The sequence below is a fragment of the Fringilla coelebs genome (assembly GCF_963513975.1).
Source record: "Fringilla coelebs genome assembly, chromosome: Z".
In the NCBI taxonomy this organism is placed as follows: Eukaryota; Metazoa; Chordata; class Aves; order Passeriformes; family Fringillidae; genus Fringilla; species Fringilla coelebs.
In genome coordinates this window covers 44125696-44140484 of record NC_140031.1, presented here as the reverse complement: position 1 = coordinate 44140484, position 14789 = coordinate 44125696, and the positions used below count along the sequence as shown (strand labels likewise).

The 14789-nt window shown below is 38.8% G+C and overlaps 1 protein-coding gene across 4 annotated transcripts in view; it reads right to left on the bottom strand.

The window, feature by feature from the left end:
* Positions 1–9560: 9560 nt before the first annotated feature.
* The window catches only part of CHD1 (chromodomain helicase DNA binding protein 1), a 56611-nt gene continuing 51382 nt past the window's right edge, over positions 9561–14789 (bottom strand). For all 4 annotated transcript variants that reach the window (XM_084225881.1, XM_084225884.1, XM_084225883.1 and 1 more), the window contains 4 exons: positions 12910–13006; positions 12641–12698; positions 11424–11634; positions 9561–11218 (listed from right to left, as the gene is read on the bottom strand). In XM_084225881.1, the coding sequence (XP_084082007.1) occupies positions 10855–11218; positions 11424–11634; positions 12641–12698; positions 12910–13006 (730 nt within the window). In that variant the 3' untranslated portion in view covers positions 9561–10854. The remainder of the gene's footprint in view (positions 11219–11423; positions 11635–12640; positions 12699–12909; positions 13007–14789) is intronic.

Below are 14789 nucleotides of genomic sequence, written 5' to 3'. Positions count from 1 at the left end.
TGGACCAGAATTCACTAAAAAGGGTTCAAGTTCTGTTCTGATGTTACCACTTCCACTAATTATCATGGACATGTGTTTGACTTATAAAATAGGTGGTCAGAAAACTTGTCCCTCCCTAGTGCTTTACAGCCTTCAAAATCCCCGCAATAAGTGTGGTAGGATCACTTTACCCAGGTACTATTAGTGAGCTTATTATGCATTTGATTCCATCTGCCTCAATATTTAGAACAATCATAAGGAAGGCAATTGGGGGTTCAGCTGTCATCCAAAGATATACATTTATCCCAAAGATAAAGTCCATTCATTTTATAATGTGTTCATTGAATTAAAACAAAATGAGGAAGGCTGCACTGTCAAAGGTAACACTTCAGATAGAAACTGTATTTTAAAAACTTGTCCAGAACATGCTGGAAGATGATCAGTTGTGAAATAAATAGGGCAGGAAATCTTTCTCCTTTTTAATGCCTTTATACAAAGTAATCAGCTCAGGTGGGGAGAACCAACGGGTCCATGGTCATGCCGCCACTGCTCCCAGGAGTGGCCCAGAGGAGGAGGAAAGTGCAGCTTTGTCCACTAGTAGACAGAACTGGGGATTCTGTCTTCACAAGAGCACCAGGGATACCCCTTGATCCCATTATTAGTTTGACCTTCAGGGTCCTGCCTCCAGCAAACGTCCTCCTGGACTAGGACGAGGGGCAAAAAGGGTCTCAGCATTTCCACAGGCTCTGGATTCTGTTCCTCACGTCCAGACATCACTTTTGATCTCTTAATTCTGTGTTGGCTCATTGTTTTAGGGGTCTTTTTGCTAGGTTTGGTGGGGTGGCTTTCCCATAGCATGCTGGCTCCGAGGTCATTTGCATGCCGACTCAGATGTCCCCTCCTTTCACTATCCAAGAAGGGCTATCCACCTGGCAGCAAGCAGGGTGGTACTGACAAAAAGGGGAATTCTCAACAATAGGGAGTTAACGACCGATTCTTAACAGGTGATTACAACATGAAGCTAACAAAGAACTCTCCTCTGCCAGCAACCAGCTCAACTTGTAATTCCTTAACCTTTAAAAAAAAGTGGGTAAACCTTTTTTACTCATAACAGGTTGTGGTAGTTCTCTTCAGCCAGAGGCATTTGAAAGAAAGAATAGTTTTAAAACACCAAACTAGAGGGTTGAGGAAAATGTGTATTTTATTATTGGCTTTTTGCAAATATTAAAATAAATATTATATGCGTTTTGTTAGAAAGTTATGCTTATTCATTTTCTTAAATAGTGTGTTAAATAATAGTTTTAGTTTAAAACAAAATGTTAAAATAGAAACTATACTATGCAAGATACTTTTTTTAAAGAAAGGACTTGCAGTGAGATAGCAACCACAGGACACCTAAATCTTTCAGAGATAAAGAATTTATTGCTCTCTTATCAGAAGAAACTAACTTTTCCTGCCTCACTCAGCTCTGAAGATACGATTAGGATTAAGAGGAAGAAGTTGATGATGACCAGACAGAATCCTGTGTCTGAATGGAATTTATACATCAAATATGACATGTATGAATATGCAACAGGTTATTGTTTTTAAGGGTTAACCCTCTGTTAACGTGCGTCCTTTTTCGGGCTTATCTTGCCCAGGAAAAGGTACCCATCCATAACTCTTTGTTTCCATTGTCTCATATTGTCCTAATACAAATTGTTATAGATATATGGTTAATTCATGCTATAAGTAAATATGTGTATGTATAAAATATTACATGAATCCACCACATGCCCTTGACCACTCCAGCTGGGAGCATAGTCCTATTTTTATTCAATCAGTTCCCGGAACACGCTAAAGATAATATCAAGACTTAGCTTAAGAATGAAGCCTTCCCGGGCCATGAACGTTGCCTTCCTTGAGATGATTAAGCCATTCAGGAGAAACGGTGCCAGGAACAGATTACATCAGTCATCCCAAAGCACTGGCACCACCCGAGTACATGTGAAAGAAAGCTATACAGACATCGAGGCTTGCCTTTTGCATCCGTATGGACTCAGTTATTCATGTGAAAAAGAACATCCAGGAAGAACCCAGATGGTTGTAGAAGCACCGGGACTGACTTTTGCATCCCTATGTTCTAACTCTACATATGAAGAAACACAAGGGACATCCTGTTATTCAGGCCTCAGGGAAAATATTGGGGATATAAGTGGACTGTATGAGATGGTCGGGGTGAACCTCCGGGGAAACACTGGCACTCTGTCAGTCGGATCCAGGTTCACCCAGCGCCAGATTCCGGAATTGACGCTGTCTTGGCTGTGGTGGATTTTTGATAATTTGTAATTAATATAATAAATCTTTGTCATTTTTTTTAATTTGGCTGCGGATTCAATAATTTATAACAAAATGATCCAAATAATTATTGTTATGAACAAGAAAAAGGTTATCCAGTTTCTTAGATTGCAAATTTACAACAAAAACCCAGAACTGCCAAGTGGGAGTCCGATTGAAAGTTTGTAATTTCAAGTTGTTGTAATGTTCTGTAACAATGTACTTTTTGCTGCCTGTTCTCAGTGACTGCGGGCCGCCCAGGAGTGGGGGGGCTGACCCCCCACCTTCGGCGCAGTCCCGCCGGGGCCGGGGATGATGTGGGAGCGGCCCCTCCCCAGCGCGGGTCCCGGCCTGCGGGTGGTGTCAGCGGGGAGCAGCCTGTCCGGGAGCATCCCGGGAGCGGCGGGCTGCCCCCCATGGGGCACGGGTACCAACAGGGAGGGGGCACACCGGGGCTGACAAAGGAGGGGAAGAGACTGGCCCCGAGTCCCTTCCCTGCAGGGACAGCTGCTGGGTGTAGCCCACTGTCTCCCAAGTGCTGTCAGGGCTGCCAGATTGATATGCTAATGTAGTCGTTAACGCTGTATTGTACCAGTATCACCTTGCCTGAGACTACTGTTTCTCGAGGGGATGGGAGGGTGATATCCAAAAATGTAAATGAATCCTAGACCCAAGGTGCAACGGGGGTGAAAAACCCCCAAACTCGTCTTAATAAACCCCCCAAAACAACGAGCCAACTCAATTAAGAATAGAGCGGGGTCGGGATATCAAGGACAGAGTCCCAAGCCTGCAGGAATGCTGGAAGCCTCGGTCGCCCCTCACCCTAGCTGAAGAAGACCACAGCGCGAGTGAGGACCCCGGGACTGGCCGGCAGAAGGATGGGTATTACCCTAGCACTCTCGTGAGGATGGGACCCCCAGCTCTGCCCCTCAGGGGACAAAGCTGCTGCACTTTCTTCCTCCTCTGAGTCACCCTGGGAACAGTGACAGGAGCTGCAGACCTGCCGAATGCCCCCATCCTGAGCGGATCTCCTTTTAATAAAGGCATCAAAAGGAGAACGGTCTCCTGCCCATTCATTACAATTATTACTCTAATTATATTGCTATTTTTATAGCCATTTTATTATCATTAAACTTTTAAATTTTTAAAAACAAGTGATTGGCTTTTTTCAGAGTGTTGTGCTTCGTGTGCTCTTTTTCATTTTCATTAAAGCTCATGGTGCATGCTTCTGTGCCTCTTTCCGTCCAGCATTATGGTTAATGCATAACTCCAACCTAACTCTTCAGATGTGTTTATTTGGAATTTGACATGACTTATTGAACACTTAGAATCTTGGAAAGTAGTTCTCCAGCCCTGTTTTCTTACATGACAAGAAAAAAAAATGAGTTGGACCTTCCCTTCTAGATTTTATACCTTTGATAGAGTTCTGTGAGGTCGAATTATAATTTTGTATTCTAGGTGTTTCAAAACTGACCTCCTGCTTATTGTATTCTGAATAGAGGATTCACCTGCAGATTTCATTACACAAGAAATATCATCAACCCTCCTATGAGAAATGACTGCTCATTTTTAAAAAATTTTATTAAACTTTTACAAAAACCACAACAAAAAGGACTAAATAAGGAAAAATTACAGTGCAGGGATCTGCTGTGACTACCAGCCACATGTGCTGCTTCAAAATGGATGCTCCCCCTTTTATGCCTCTAGCCCCTCCTAGAGTCTTGTCAGTCAACTCCTTCCTTGCCGTCCAGTGGTGGAGATGACTTTCTTACATCTTGATTGGAGGTCAGGTGTTACTGCAGTAACAAGGCAACCTTCCCCAAGGGCCCCGACTACCAAGGCCACCCTGTGATAACAATGCAGGGAGGAGAGGGCATATTGCAGGTAACATAACTATACATCTACAAAACTTCTTTTATCATACGCTGAACATGAACAATGTTTACCCCTTAATTGTGAGAGCCAACCATCTCATTACTTGTTGTTATAAATAAGAAGCTTGACTAGGCCAATATTCAAGCAACAATGAATTTATGAATTAATTATGGTAAAGTATGAGCAAAACAGCTCTGGGTATGGTGGAGGCAGTTTTCCCTCCAACTGCACACCCATATTTGGACTTACAGGTATTTATAGGGGTACTCAGCAGCTCTCTCAGCAGTTTCTATTTCTACTTGTTTACATCACAATTCTATACACTACTGTGATTTAGTTTTTCTCAGGACGTGTCCCAAAAAAGGAGGACTCCTAGATGGTGGTGGCAGCCTTCGAGATGTTGGTCCAGTTTCCGCAAGAACAATGATGAATCCCATCAGGTGAAGTCCAGCTCCCTAGATGTGGGTCCCCTTTGTTATTACAATGACTATAAATCTCACAACAGTGATGTCCAGCTTCCCTTGGTGAAGTTGTAAATCCTTGAGATGATGTCCATCTTCCTTTCTCAAGCTGTTTTTCTCAGTTTTGTTAAGGAGTGAGATAAGCATATTTCCTTTTTATATATTCCAAAGCTATAGTTTCAAGGATACAAGCAATATTTTAAAATTATACTTCAAAAGGTTATTATTGCAGCACTCTTTAAGGCCTGACTACAAGCAAAGAGCAACCTCTTTAATGCTGTAATTCAAATGCTCCTAAATCAATCCAGGTTAATTGCAAACAAAAGCTAGGTTCAGAGGCCTTCTTCACATGCTTTACTTTCCTCAGTTACTATTAGAATTTGCAGCCGTCCCATGGTCGGTGTCCACACATATCGCAATCACAAATACACACATTGCCTTTCTGTGCCAGACGCGAAACACAGCTTTGTATTTCACACTTGTCTATAATAATCCCATGTGAAATTTAGTTAAAATTTAAACTAGAAAGCTGTCTCTCATATTAACAGCTTCTTTGCAAGCAGTACCAAAAAGAGAAGGAACAGTAAGTTCCAGAAAAAAAGACTAAAGGACATTTAAATTTGTGGACCTGTAACAACTTTATTAGGGATACTTGGCGCCATAGTAGTTTTATGTACTGGGGGTTTGGTTTCTTTCTTTTTTTCTTTTACTTATAGAATTTTTTCCAATAAGTTGTGAGGAAACTAATTACTGGATACTTATGGGTTCTTAAAGACAAAAGAAGTAGCTGAAGTCGGGGTAAGAGTGTGGCATCTGGCTACAATTTTTTCTCGGGGAGTTTCTCTTGGAGAGACTCCTCGAGAATAGAGGCAGGTAAAAGGGGCTGGGCCAGCTGCTCCCTCCCGTTCTTTGGCATCAGAGGAGGACGGTCAGGCTTCACTTACCATGGGGAGGATTCACTGGCACTGCTAGAGTTCAGCCCTGAGGGACCAATTATCATCTGCTTGTGTGTGTCCCTGAGCTTCACCTCTCCCGGCCCTGCTCTGAGCCAGCCTGCCGGTCCTCTGTCCCCGCTGTTCTCTTCAGTACTGCTCTCAGTTTCCCCACACTGTAATCCACACTCTTCTGCCCTGACAGGAAGTCCCTCAGTTCCGGCTACCGCCTCCAAGCTTCTGATACATCCAGTCCACCGCCCCGGGATTTTTTAGCTCATTCCTGCTGTTTTCCAGGTTGGTGCTCCTACAGGGGCACTGAAAATTGACTGCTGCAGGGTTTAGTGAAGCAAAGCTGCTCCTCCATCCCTTCCCGAGAAGGCTGTCAGGGGGCTCCTGGTTCTGTTTGTGGTTTGTTTGCCGTGTTACACATACTAGTAAAGAACTGTTATTCCTATCATATATTTGCCCAAGAGCTCCTTAATTTCAAAATTATAATAAATCGGAGGAAGAGGGTTTACATTCTCCATTTCAAGGCTCCTGCCTGCCCTAGCAGACACCTGTCTTTCAAAGTAAGACATTCCTCAGTCATCGCTTTTCACAATTCCAAGACCAGAAAAGAATGATGATCTTGTATGCTTGCACAAATCAGAGCTTTGAAGTTTGCTGTCTTTTTAGTGATTAAAAAGAATGTCAAAGTGTCATTTGGTCTATACAATACAGGTAGCCACTTATCAATGCTAGAATTAGGGAAACCCAAATCCGGTAGGTAATTTTAAGTGATGAATGAGATTACTTTCCAAATCCTTCAGTTACTGCAGCAAATACTAGTTCTGATGCAAATAAACACAGTGGATGTCTAAGAGCACTGCAGTAATAAAAGCTCTCTGATTATTTTCTCTCATGGGATCAGTATCACATGATTTTCTGCGATGATATCCGTGTGTTTATTTTGAAAGACAGATTTGTCTGATGAAAAACCTGTGTGAAATAAATAACCAGTAATGTTCAAGTGTGTTATTCAGGCTTCAGCCTTAGTTCTTGAACTAGAATATAGATCTAAACTTTATATGTCAAAATGTCTTGCAGCAGCGATTTCCAGTGTCTTCAAGAAACACTGAGGGCGAAGTTGTGGGGTGGGAATTTGGGTAATAAAAATAGGTTCACTCAGTATCAGGGTGAGTTTGGACACTTCAAATTTGAATAGCAGGCATCAGAGGAACTTGCAGCACCCTGCAGCACCATTTCCTTCAGAGTCACCTATCTGGCATACGAGAAACATGCACTCACCTGACTCCCTCACAGGCATCCTAACACAGCTGAGACTGCCAGCCTTCCAGCAAAGCCTTTTTGTTAGTGCAAACCTGGCATCAACTGTGGTAATGACTCAATCTCAAGAGTAGTTTTTGAATAGGTTTATGAAGATGCTACAAATAATTTAGAAATCAAAGTTATTTTGTTATGCAAGGTTCAGAAATGGTTATTTTCTTTTAATCAGGACAACAGCAATTCTTACATTTTATGCAAATTAGCAATCATCACTAAATTTCATCTTTTATGCCAAATTTTCCACTTGCTAAAAGCTTTAAAAATACAAAAATTAATTAGCAATAAATTGGTAGGGCTATGGGCCTGGAAAATAGGTGCTAGAAATATTAGTTTTGTGTTGGCCATATCCAAATACACCATGAAAGTTTAAGGATAGGTGGACCAGAAGGTACTTACCATTACTCAGGTGTTCTCCACTTATATTTTAAGATAAGTAAATGAAATAGAGAGGAAAATAAAAAGCTTAAGAAACAAACAACTAATTCCATGAACTTTCTCTTCATTCTGCTTGTATCAGCATCCCACAAAATTGGATTTCTTAGCCACTGCTTCTGGACTGTTTCACAAATAAAAGATTCAGCACAAAATTTTAAGAACAAAACTGAAATTTCAGCTGCAGCCACACTAGTTCGTTGGAAGAGTGAAGACATAAAGTGCCAGCACACACCTGTCCCAACAGAGTTCAGTAAAACAAACCTTGTTTGGTACAAATGGATATGTATTACTATTTTAACATTATTTACTACTCTCTAACAGAAACAAGAAATTGTTTATATTGATTTCTGTGTAATTCCTAAGTAATGGTGAGGTAATTTCCTACCAAAAAGAGCTATTGTCACTGAACACACTAGGTGCAACACTGAAGATGGAAACAGCTCCTTAAAACTGCTTTGCTACCAGAGTACTTCCCTGGGATTTTATATTTTAAGTGGAGCCCTGCAGCTAACCAGTTAGGGCTGTGAAACGGACAAGATATGTCTGTGGATGACAAACTATCTCACAGGGATAAATCAAGCCAATCAAGCTTCAAAAGGCATTAAAGATACTTATCCCAGGGAGTCGGTGTCTCAAAGGGAGGTCAGGGCACACTCCTTTCATAGGAGTGTCATGTTAACACCACAGGAACTGCTAATCCTTCAGTGAGTGGTGCCTGAGTCTTTTGCAAGTCCTGTTGATTGTGGTGAAAGACTCTCAGCAACCAGCAACTGTCTGAATGCTGAGCAGACAACACAACATATGCATGGAGGATCAAAATAGGGGAAAACATAGAGCAACTGTGATCAGGTAAATGATCACATCATCACCCTTGTCAACTAACAGCAACCAGAATATGCATTTCTCTAACTAATGGCAACCAGTATATGCATTTCTCTGTCCCTAAAACTTTAAGAGCAGTAATACGGTTTTTAATCTGCTTTTTCATACTTAACAACAATCTATTCTTTTTGGGTAGTACTGGGAATGGTAGACTAGAAATACATAGCAGGATTAAAATGGAAGTCTTAGACTTCCATGCGTGGTAGACAAAACACCTAAGCCCTTATCAATAGCCACATGAGGACTTCTCTGGCAGTCTTCAGAATTCTTTCTTCCCTAAATCTTTGACAGACAGGCAATGTTAGTGTCAGATGGATGCTTCAGAACTGGACACTCCTTGAAGATTTTTCATTAAAAATGAGCAAAGAAGGATCAAACCTACATTTAGACTGAATGATAAATAGAGCATTTGCAGAGGATATGGAATTGAAAAGATACAGCATAACAGGCATTACCAGCAATGAAGATAATTTCCACTATCAAACTTCAAATACTTACAATGTAACAGAAAGCAGAGGGGAAAAAAATTAAACTATTGGAAATGTGATCTGCGTATCTGTAAATATGACTGAGTAAAAGGTATCATTACAAAGCATAAGGAGACTAATTCTCAAAGATTGACATCATCAAAGCCATCAAGTATTTCAGAGACCTGGGGGAGACCTTTGGTGAAAATGTACAGACTAACCATGTCATGTGAGGTAGCAATGTTGTATCACAGCCAAACTGATGGAGAACCAGGCTTGTGGGAATGCCCTGTCTATGCTCTAGGATGCAACTGTGTGATTCCCAGCCAGGAAGAATTGTGTCTGTGTCTGGAGATGTTCTGACTTCTACGTTTCCACCCTTGGAAGTGCATGGTACACATAAACAATCTTATCAGACTCTGCTGCCTAAACACTGTTCAAGAATCAAGCCTGAAAGCAGAACCACTCAAACCCCTCATCTTCCTGTGAAGATGAAAAGTTAAGAAATGAAGCAGCATAAATTAACCAAGTCACAGCCTACACTAAATGAGCAGCACCTACCTAACATGCAGCAACAGTGCCTATGCTAAGATCCGTAGACATACTCTGTGGACAGATTGTGGTTCTATGGAAATGCTTCCATATAAACCTGCTTAATTGGAAAAAATACTCCATATTGCAGGAACAGAGAAAAACTGCAGCAGCAGATGCAGCTCCTGCCACCTGATGCCAGGCTAGGTACCTTTTCTATTTATCACCAGGAATAAAATTCAGTACTTTTAATGTTTTTATGCTAAACCTGGGGAAAAGTAACACAGTACAGAAAACACAGTAGAAAACTACAAGACCCACATATCCTTTTAGTTTAAATTTAATTTGTCAGATAGAAGTTATCTATGTACAATCAGTGTGCATTGTAACAATTCTGTCAATAAAGTCATAATTCAAATCTTCTAAAATATTAACTACCTGCATAGCACATTTGACATTATTGCCCATGTTGAAGAGGGAACATAGGAATTTACAATTAATTTTGATTGATTTGGATACTGAACTGTTCAGGTATTTGACACACCTCTTTTAAAACCAATGCACCTGAAAAGCTTTCCAGAGCACAGTTTAGCTAGATATTTCTTACCATTTCATTACAATTACAACAGCGACAACTTAGTACGGAAAAAAGACACCACCCCCCCAAAAAAATCCCCAAAAGACCCCAAACAAAAAAAAAACCCACCAAAACAAACACACCCCAACAACAAAAAACCAAAACCAATCAAACCAAACCAACCAAACAAAAAAGCCCCCCAAAACCACAAAACATGTATCTGAAGTATCAAAAAAGGAGCACTAAATGCAATGAAGTTTCCTTTCCCCATTTTTACATTCCAAACAGTGACTTCATCAAAATCTTTTATTGAAACATGTACATACACTGATTTTGTTTCATAACTGCGACAAGAAGTCCTGAGTTGGTGGGGAAAGGAACAGTGAAAAAAAAGCCTGCGAGGGAAAAAAGCTCACTTAATAAATTTACAACAATTTACAGCCATCAGTTTGTGTTTTGCTTTTATTTATTTTTTTTGTTTGTTTGTTTTTTAAAAAGGCATTGTAACTGATCACAAACAGGAGAAATCCTGACTATTTTACAGTTATAGGTACAGAATTTAAATATTCAAGCTTGTGATGAAAAGCGGCAAGGTGGTCGCAGTGTACAATGTAAACAAGTAGCTTTGGAAAGTGAACAAAGTCCTTGAGAATTCTTTACTAAGAAAAAAACATATTCTCCCCATTCCCTCCTGAAATATGAGCACAGGTCAGTGTTTAAAAGTTCATTTACAAACATAACTTAAAACATTATCAGCCTCAAACCATTTTGACATGAAGAGTGTTATACTAAGATCCAGTCTGAAATGGGCAGTGTTGAGGTCCCTGTAAAAGTAAACATCTTCTATTTCTTAAAAAAAGTGCCACAGCATTTGCAGCACAGTGCAGCATAAACTTTAAATACAAAAATATTTTTCTTCTGTTGGGATAATAGACCTTGCATCCTGGAAAGAAGTAACAATACTGCTACTAATAGAATATCCCGTCTGTATCTTTCAAGTCATGTAAGGCAATTACTGTGTTAATTTACTGTATATGGCTAAAAGAAGGTCCAGAAAATATCAGTCTTTGTTATGTTTTCCGGCTACTCCATGTATGTTCAGGTGTACTTTTGTGATCTGATGAATGTTCAAATGGAGATCTGTGACCGAGGGGAGATCTTGAACCATAAGGAGACCTCTGATCCAGTGGTGACCTTGGGCCACTACCTGAAGCTCTGTGGTCCATTTGCCAGTCTGAGTGGTACCTATAATCTCTGGGAGATTTATGATGGCTGTACTCAGAAGAGGAACGGTGATCTGAATGTATCCTGTGGTCTGAATGGGAACGGTGATCCAAATGAATCCGGCTGTCTTTTAGACTCCCTTCCAGGCTTGACCTGTGGTCTCTGCTCCTGTAGTCATCTAACTTCCTATGTTTACTATCACTGTAGTATCTAAAAAATACGAACTTATTTGTATTAGTTACTGATAACACATCAAGAGCCACAATTATGTATAACTGACAGAACTGCATTAGAGAAAGATCATTGTTGCAATTTTGTGTTACTCAGAAAGGACTGTTTGGTGCTTCCTACAAGCATAACTACAAAAACATAAAGGGAATTCTGACCAGATTTCAAAATTGCTCAAGAAACTCACCTGCTGTCTTGTTTGTAGTGATCCCAGTCTCTGTGATCTTTTCCATTGCTGAAGGCTGAATAGGGCCTTTTCCTGGAGTCATTCTTCTTGTAAGCATCTCCCTGATGCCTGTCCTTATGATGATCGTGGTATTGTGACAGATGCCTATCAGAGGAATAGCTGTCTCTGCTACTGTCATCATGGTTTGTATTCTCCTTCAGTCTTTCCACATCTGTTTAATAAAGCAGAGGTTAAAAAGAAATACCATAACATTTTTACTTCACCTAATTCAAACAGCACTTCTATCTGTGAGCTGTAAACCAGTATGAAATGGACATAATTTAAAAGAAACAAGATCTAAATAGCTGAAAGTCAAATGCACTAATGCCAGCGAACAGAAGAAAATCTCAGATTTAAGAGGAAATCAAGCTAGAATGTAGATGCATAGGACCTGGGAACTGAACTTCTCAACCTCTCCATTCAGTCTATGAAGCTGAGTGTCCAAATGGGCAGTGAGTAGAGGGTACCTTCAGTAGAGCAATTTTAGATAGAATGGCAGTAACTTCCTCTCTACGAAGGGACAGACCTGGTATGAGTAACAGTTTTAAAGAAACGCCCTTGTTAGCAAAAAAAAATTTAAGTGGTATTCCTAAAATTCATGATTGTTGATTTTAAGTCCATGACAATGTACTTGGAAGTTCAGTAACACAAGATTAAATTAAGCACTACATACAAAAAGGCAGGTGTGGGAACATGTGGGGGAAAAAAAAGTCAGTGTTATTGACAACAATAAAAGACAGCTCCTGTAACTAACAACTGTGACAGCCCACAGTCAGACTGTGACTGACTAATGAACTGCTTTCTTTCATCATAGTTATACTGTGACAGCTACAAACAGCCTCAGAATTTCCAAGAAGTTTTACAGGTTTTAAGTAGACCTCTTGCCCTCTCCAAAATTTAATGCAAAAATAGCTTTTTTTAAAGGATGCTCAAATAACCTGGTAAGTACCAGCTTCATTCTGCACTCTGCTGGATTTCACCAGCAAATTAGTAAAGCTATTTGAATTAGTCTATTACTCTAGTACTTAGTGGAAAGTACTTAATTAGTTATTATTGACTAATACAATTAGTCTATTACTGTGGTACTGTATGGAAAGCAGACCCAGAAGACATGTGAAATGAAATAAACATGAATACTTAAGGTATTTAAGACAAGAATATACTTAAGAGTTTCTTACCTGGATTTCTAATTACGTGAGTATTCACATGACTGCTAATATTCTGATCGTTGTGTTGCTAAAAAAGACAAGTGCACTGATAAATGTACTTACTGGTAAATCCCAAAGTTCATTTCAATACATTAGAAAAATACTCTATCAAAAGAGACTAGTACACTGCAAACACAAATACTAACTTGAAGTGTATTTCCATGTTCTTCATAATAATCTATATCTAATAAAAGTTAAAATATGTATTTGTGTATTTCAAAACAATGTGAAAATATTACCTGAGACTCTTGACGTTTTTTGATTGCATGTTTATACAGTTTGTGCAGCTTTCTGGCATCAAATTCTGTAAACTTAGAGACAAAAATCCACAAATTTCTGAGGAGGAAGAAAAGAGAAGTTGTAATTCTTCTTTAAATTTCTTTGCCCTTTATTATGTAGCAGAACGTGGATTTGACTAAAATTATTTGAACACTACTTCAGTAAACCTGAAATGCTATATAACCTACACAATATTACGAAATTGAATAAGAAATGTCATGCAGTTGTAAATGAAGTATTTGAAATATTGATTCCTTCAATAATTTTTTAGTATTTATTGTAAGTACTTCAGAGTGTGAAGTGCATGGACAATAGTACTAATAAAATTGTTAAATTTTTGCGAAATGCTTATTAAAAACATAGCTATCAGTTTATATATATCTATTCTAAAAATAGATATATATAAACTGAGTATTTGAATTCTGGGTATTAACCCGTCTGTAAATTAAAAATTTAAGTACCTAAAGGAAGTAAAAATTCTTTCAAACGTGAATGAAATTTCTTACATTATAAGACACTTGACACAACAAACCTTATTGTATTAAACCATCAGCAAGAGAAATTTTCCACAGACTTTGAAAGTCTGGTCAAGCCTTTTGAAACCAAGTAAGAGCTGTGAAAAAGGATGGAAGTCATAGGGTAATAAATCTGTGCCAAATCTGTGCTTGAAGGAACCAAAGAAGAGCAAATTAAGTTTTTTGCTGTAAAGATGCCACAATTCTGAAGAATACCTGTGATCATGGAAAAAAAAGTTAAATTTTTTAAAGATACTGATTTTTTAAAGTGAAATTTGCAGGTGGAATGCTTAGAAAAGTCTACAGAAAAACAGTGTTCAAAAATATTCAAGTGTGGAGGCTCACAAAGCAACAGTATGCTCCTTCACTTATTTAAACATGATAATTTCTGTCCAGAAGTTTGACTAAGTATGCAGCCAGTCAATGGTGTGTCTAATGAGACCATTCTAACTTAATATAAACCACACTACTTCTTATCAAATATAGCTGAAATAATTTTATCTACACATCATATCATAGCATTATTATGAATAACAGCTCTATTACAAGTTTCCACTAAAAATAATAAAAAAATTACCAAAACCTAAGACATGGATCTTGGTTTTGTACCTCAAATCACCTTACTATTTTTCAAGGAAGGTGATCTGAGGTACAAAGGAGTAAAGGAAGTAAAATCAGCAGAAGCATATTACACTAACAGAATTCTTCAAGAAAATGCAAGACTTAAGAATGTGATATATATGTTAATCACAGGATGTATTTTCAAGCATAAAGACATTAACTGAATATTCTGACAAAAGTAAGTCAAATTGCATTAAGAATGTATCAATGAAATTCAAGACCCGTATTTTTTTCTTAGTTCCTTTTATATTGTCACCTGATATAGATGCAAACTCTTCCCTCACTTTTGAAGTGTATCTGAGTACATTGATAAATACTTATCAAGTAATAGTTAACACATAATACATAATTTCATTTTAGAGTACATTAGAAAAAAGAAAGAATTCTACAACTTAGAATCAATCATACATTCAACACAATTTTAGAACTGCTTATTTTCAACACAAATTATTAAAAAACCAAAATGACCTAAAGGTGAAAAACCAGATCATTAAAGGTAAGACTGGTTTGACTAAACACAATGACAGTCACCAGTCCCTGTCCAGTGTTAAGGAGACAGATGTCTCCACCCTCTGGACAAAATACAGGGCTCTGCATCTATGCTTAAAGTCAATCCATTACAGTAGACTCCTATTTAAAACAGCAGACGGATACAAGAAAGTGGGAAAAATAAACAGGAGAAATAACTAAAACCTACTCTTCTC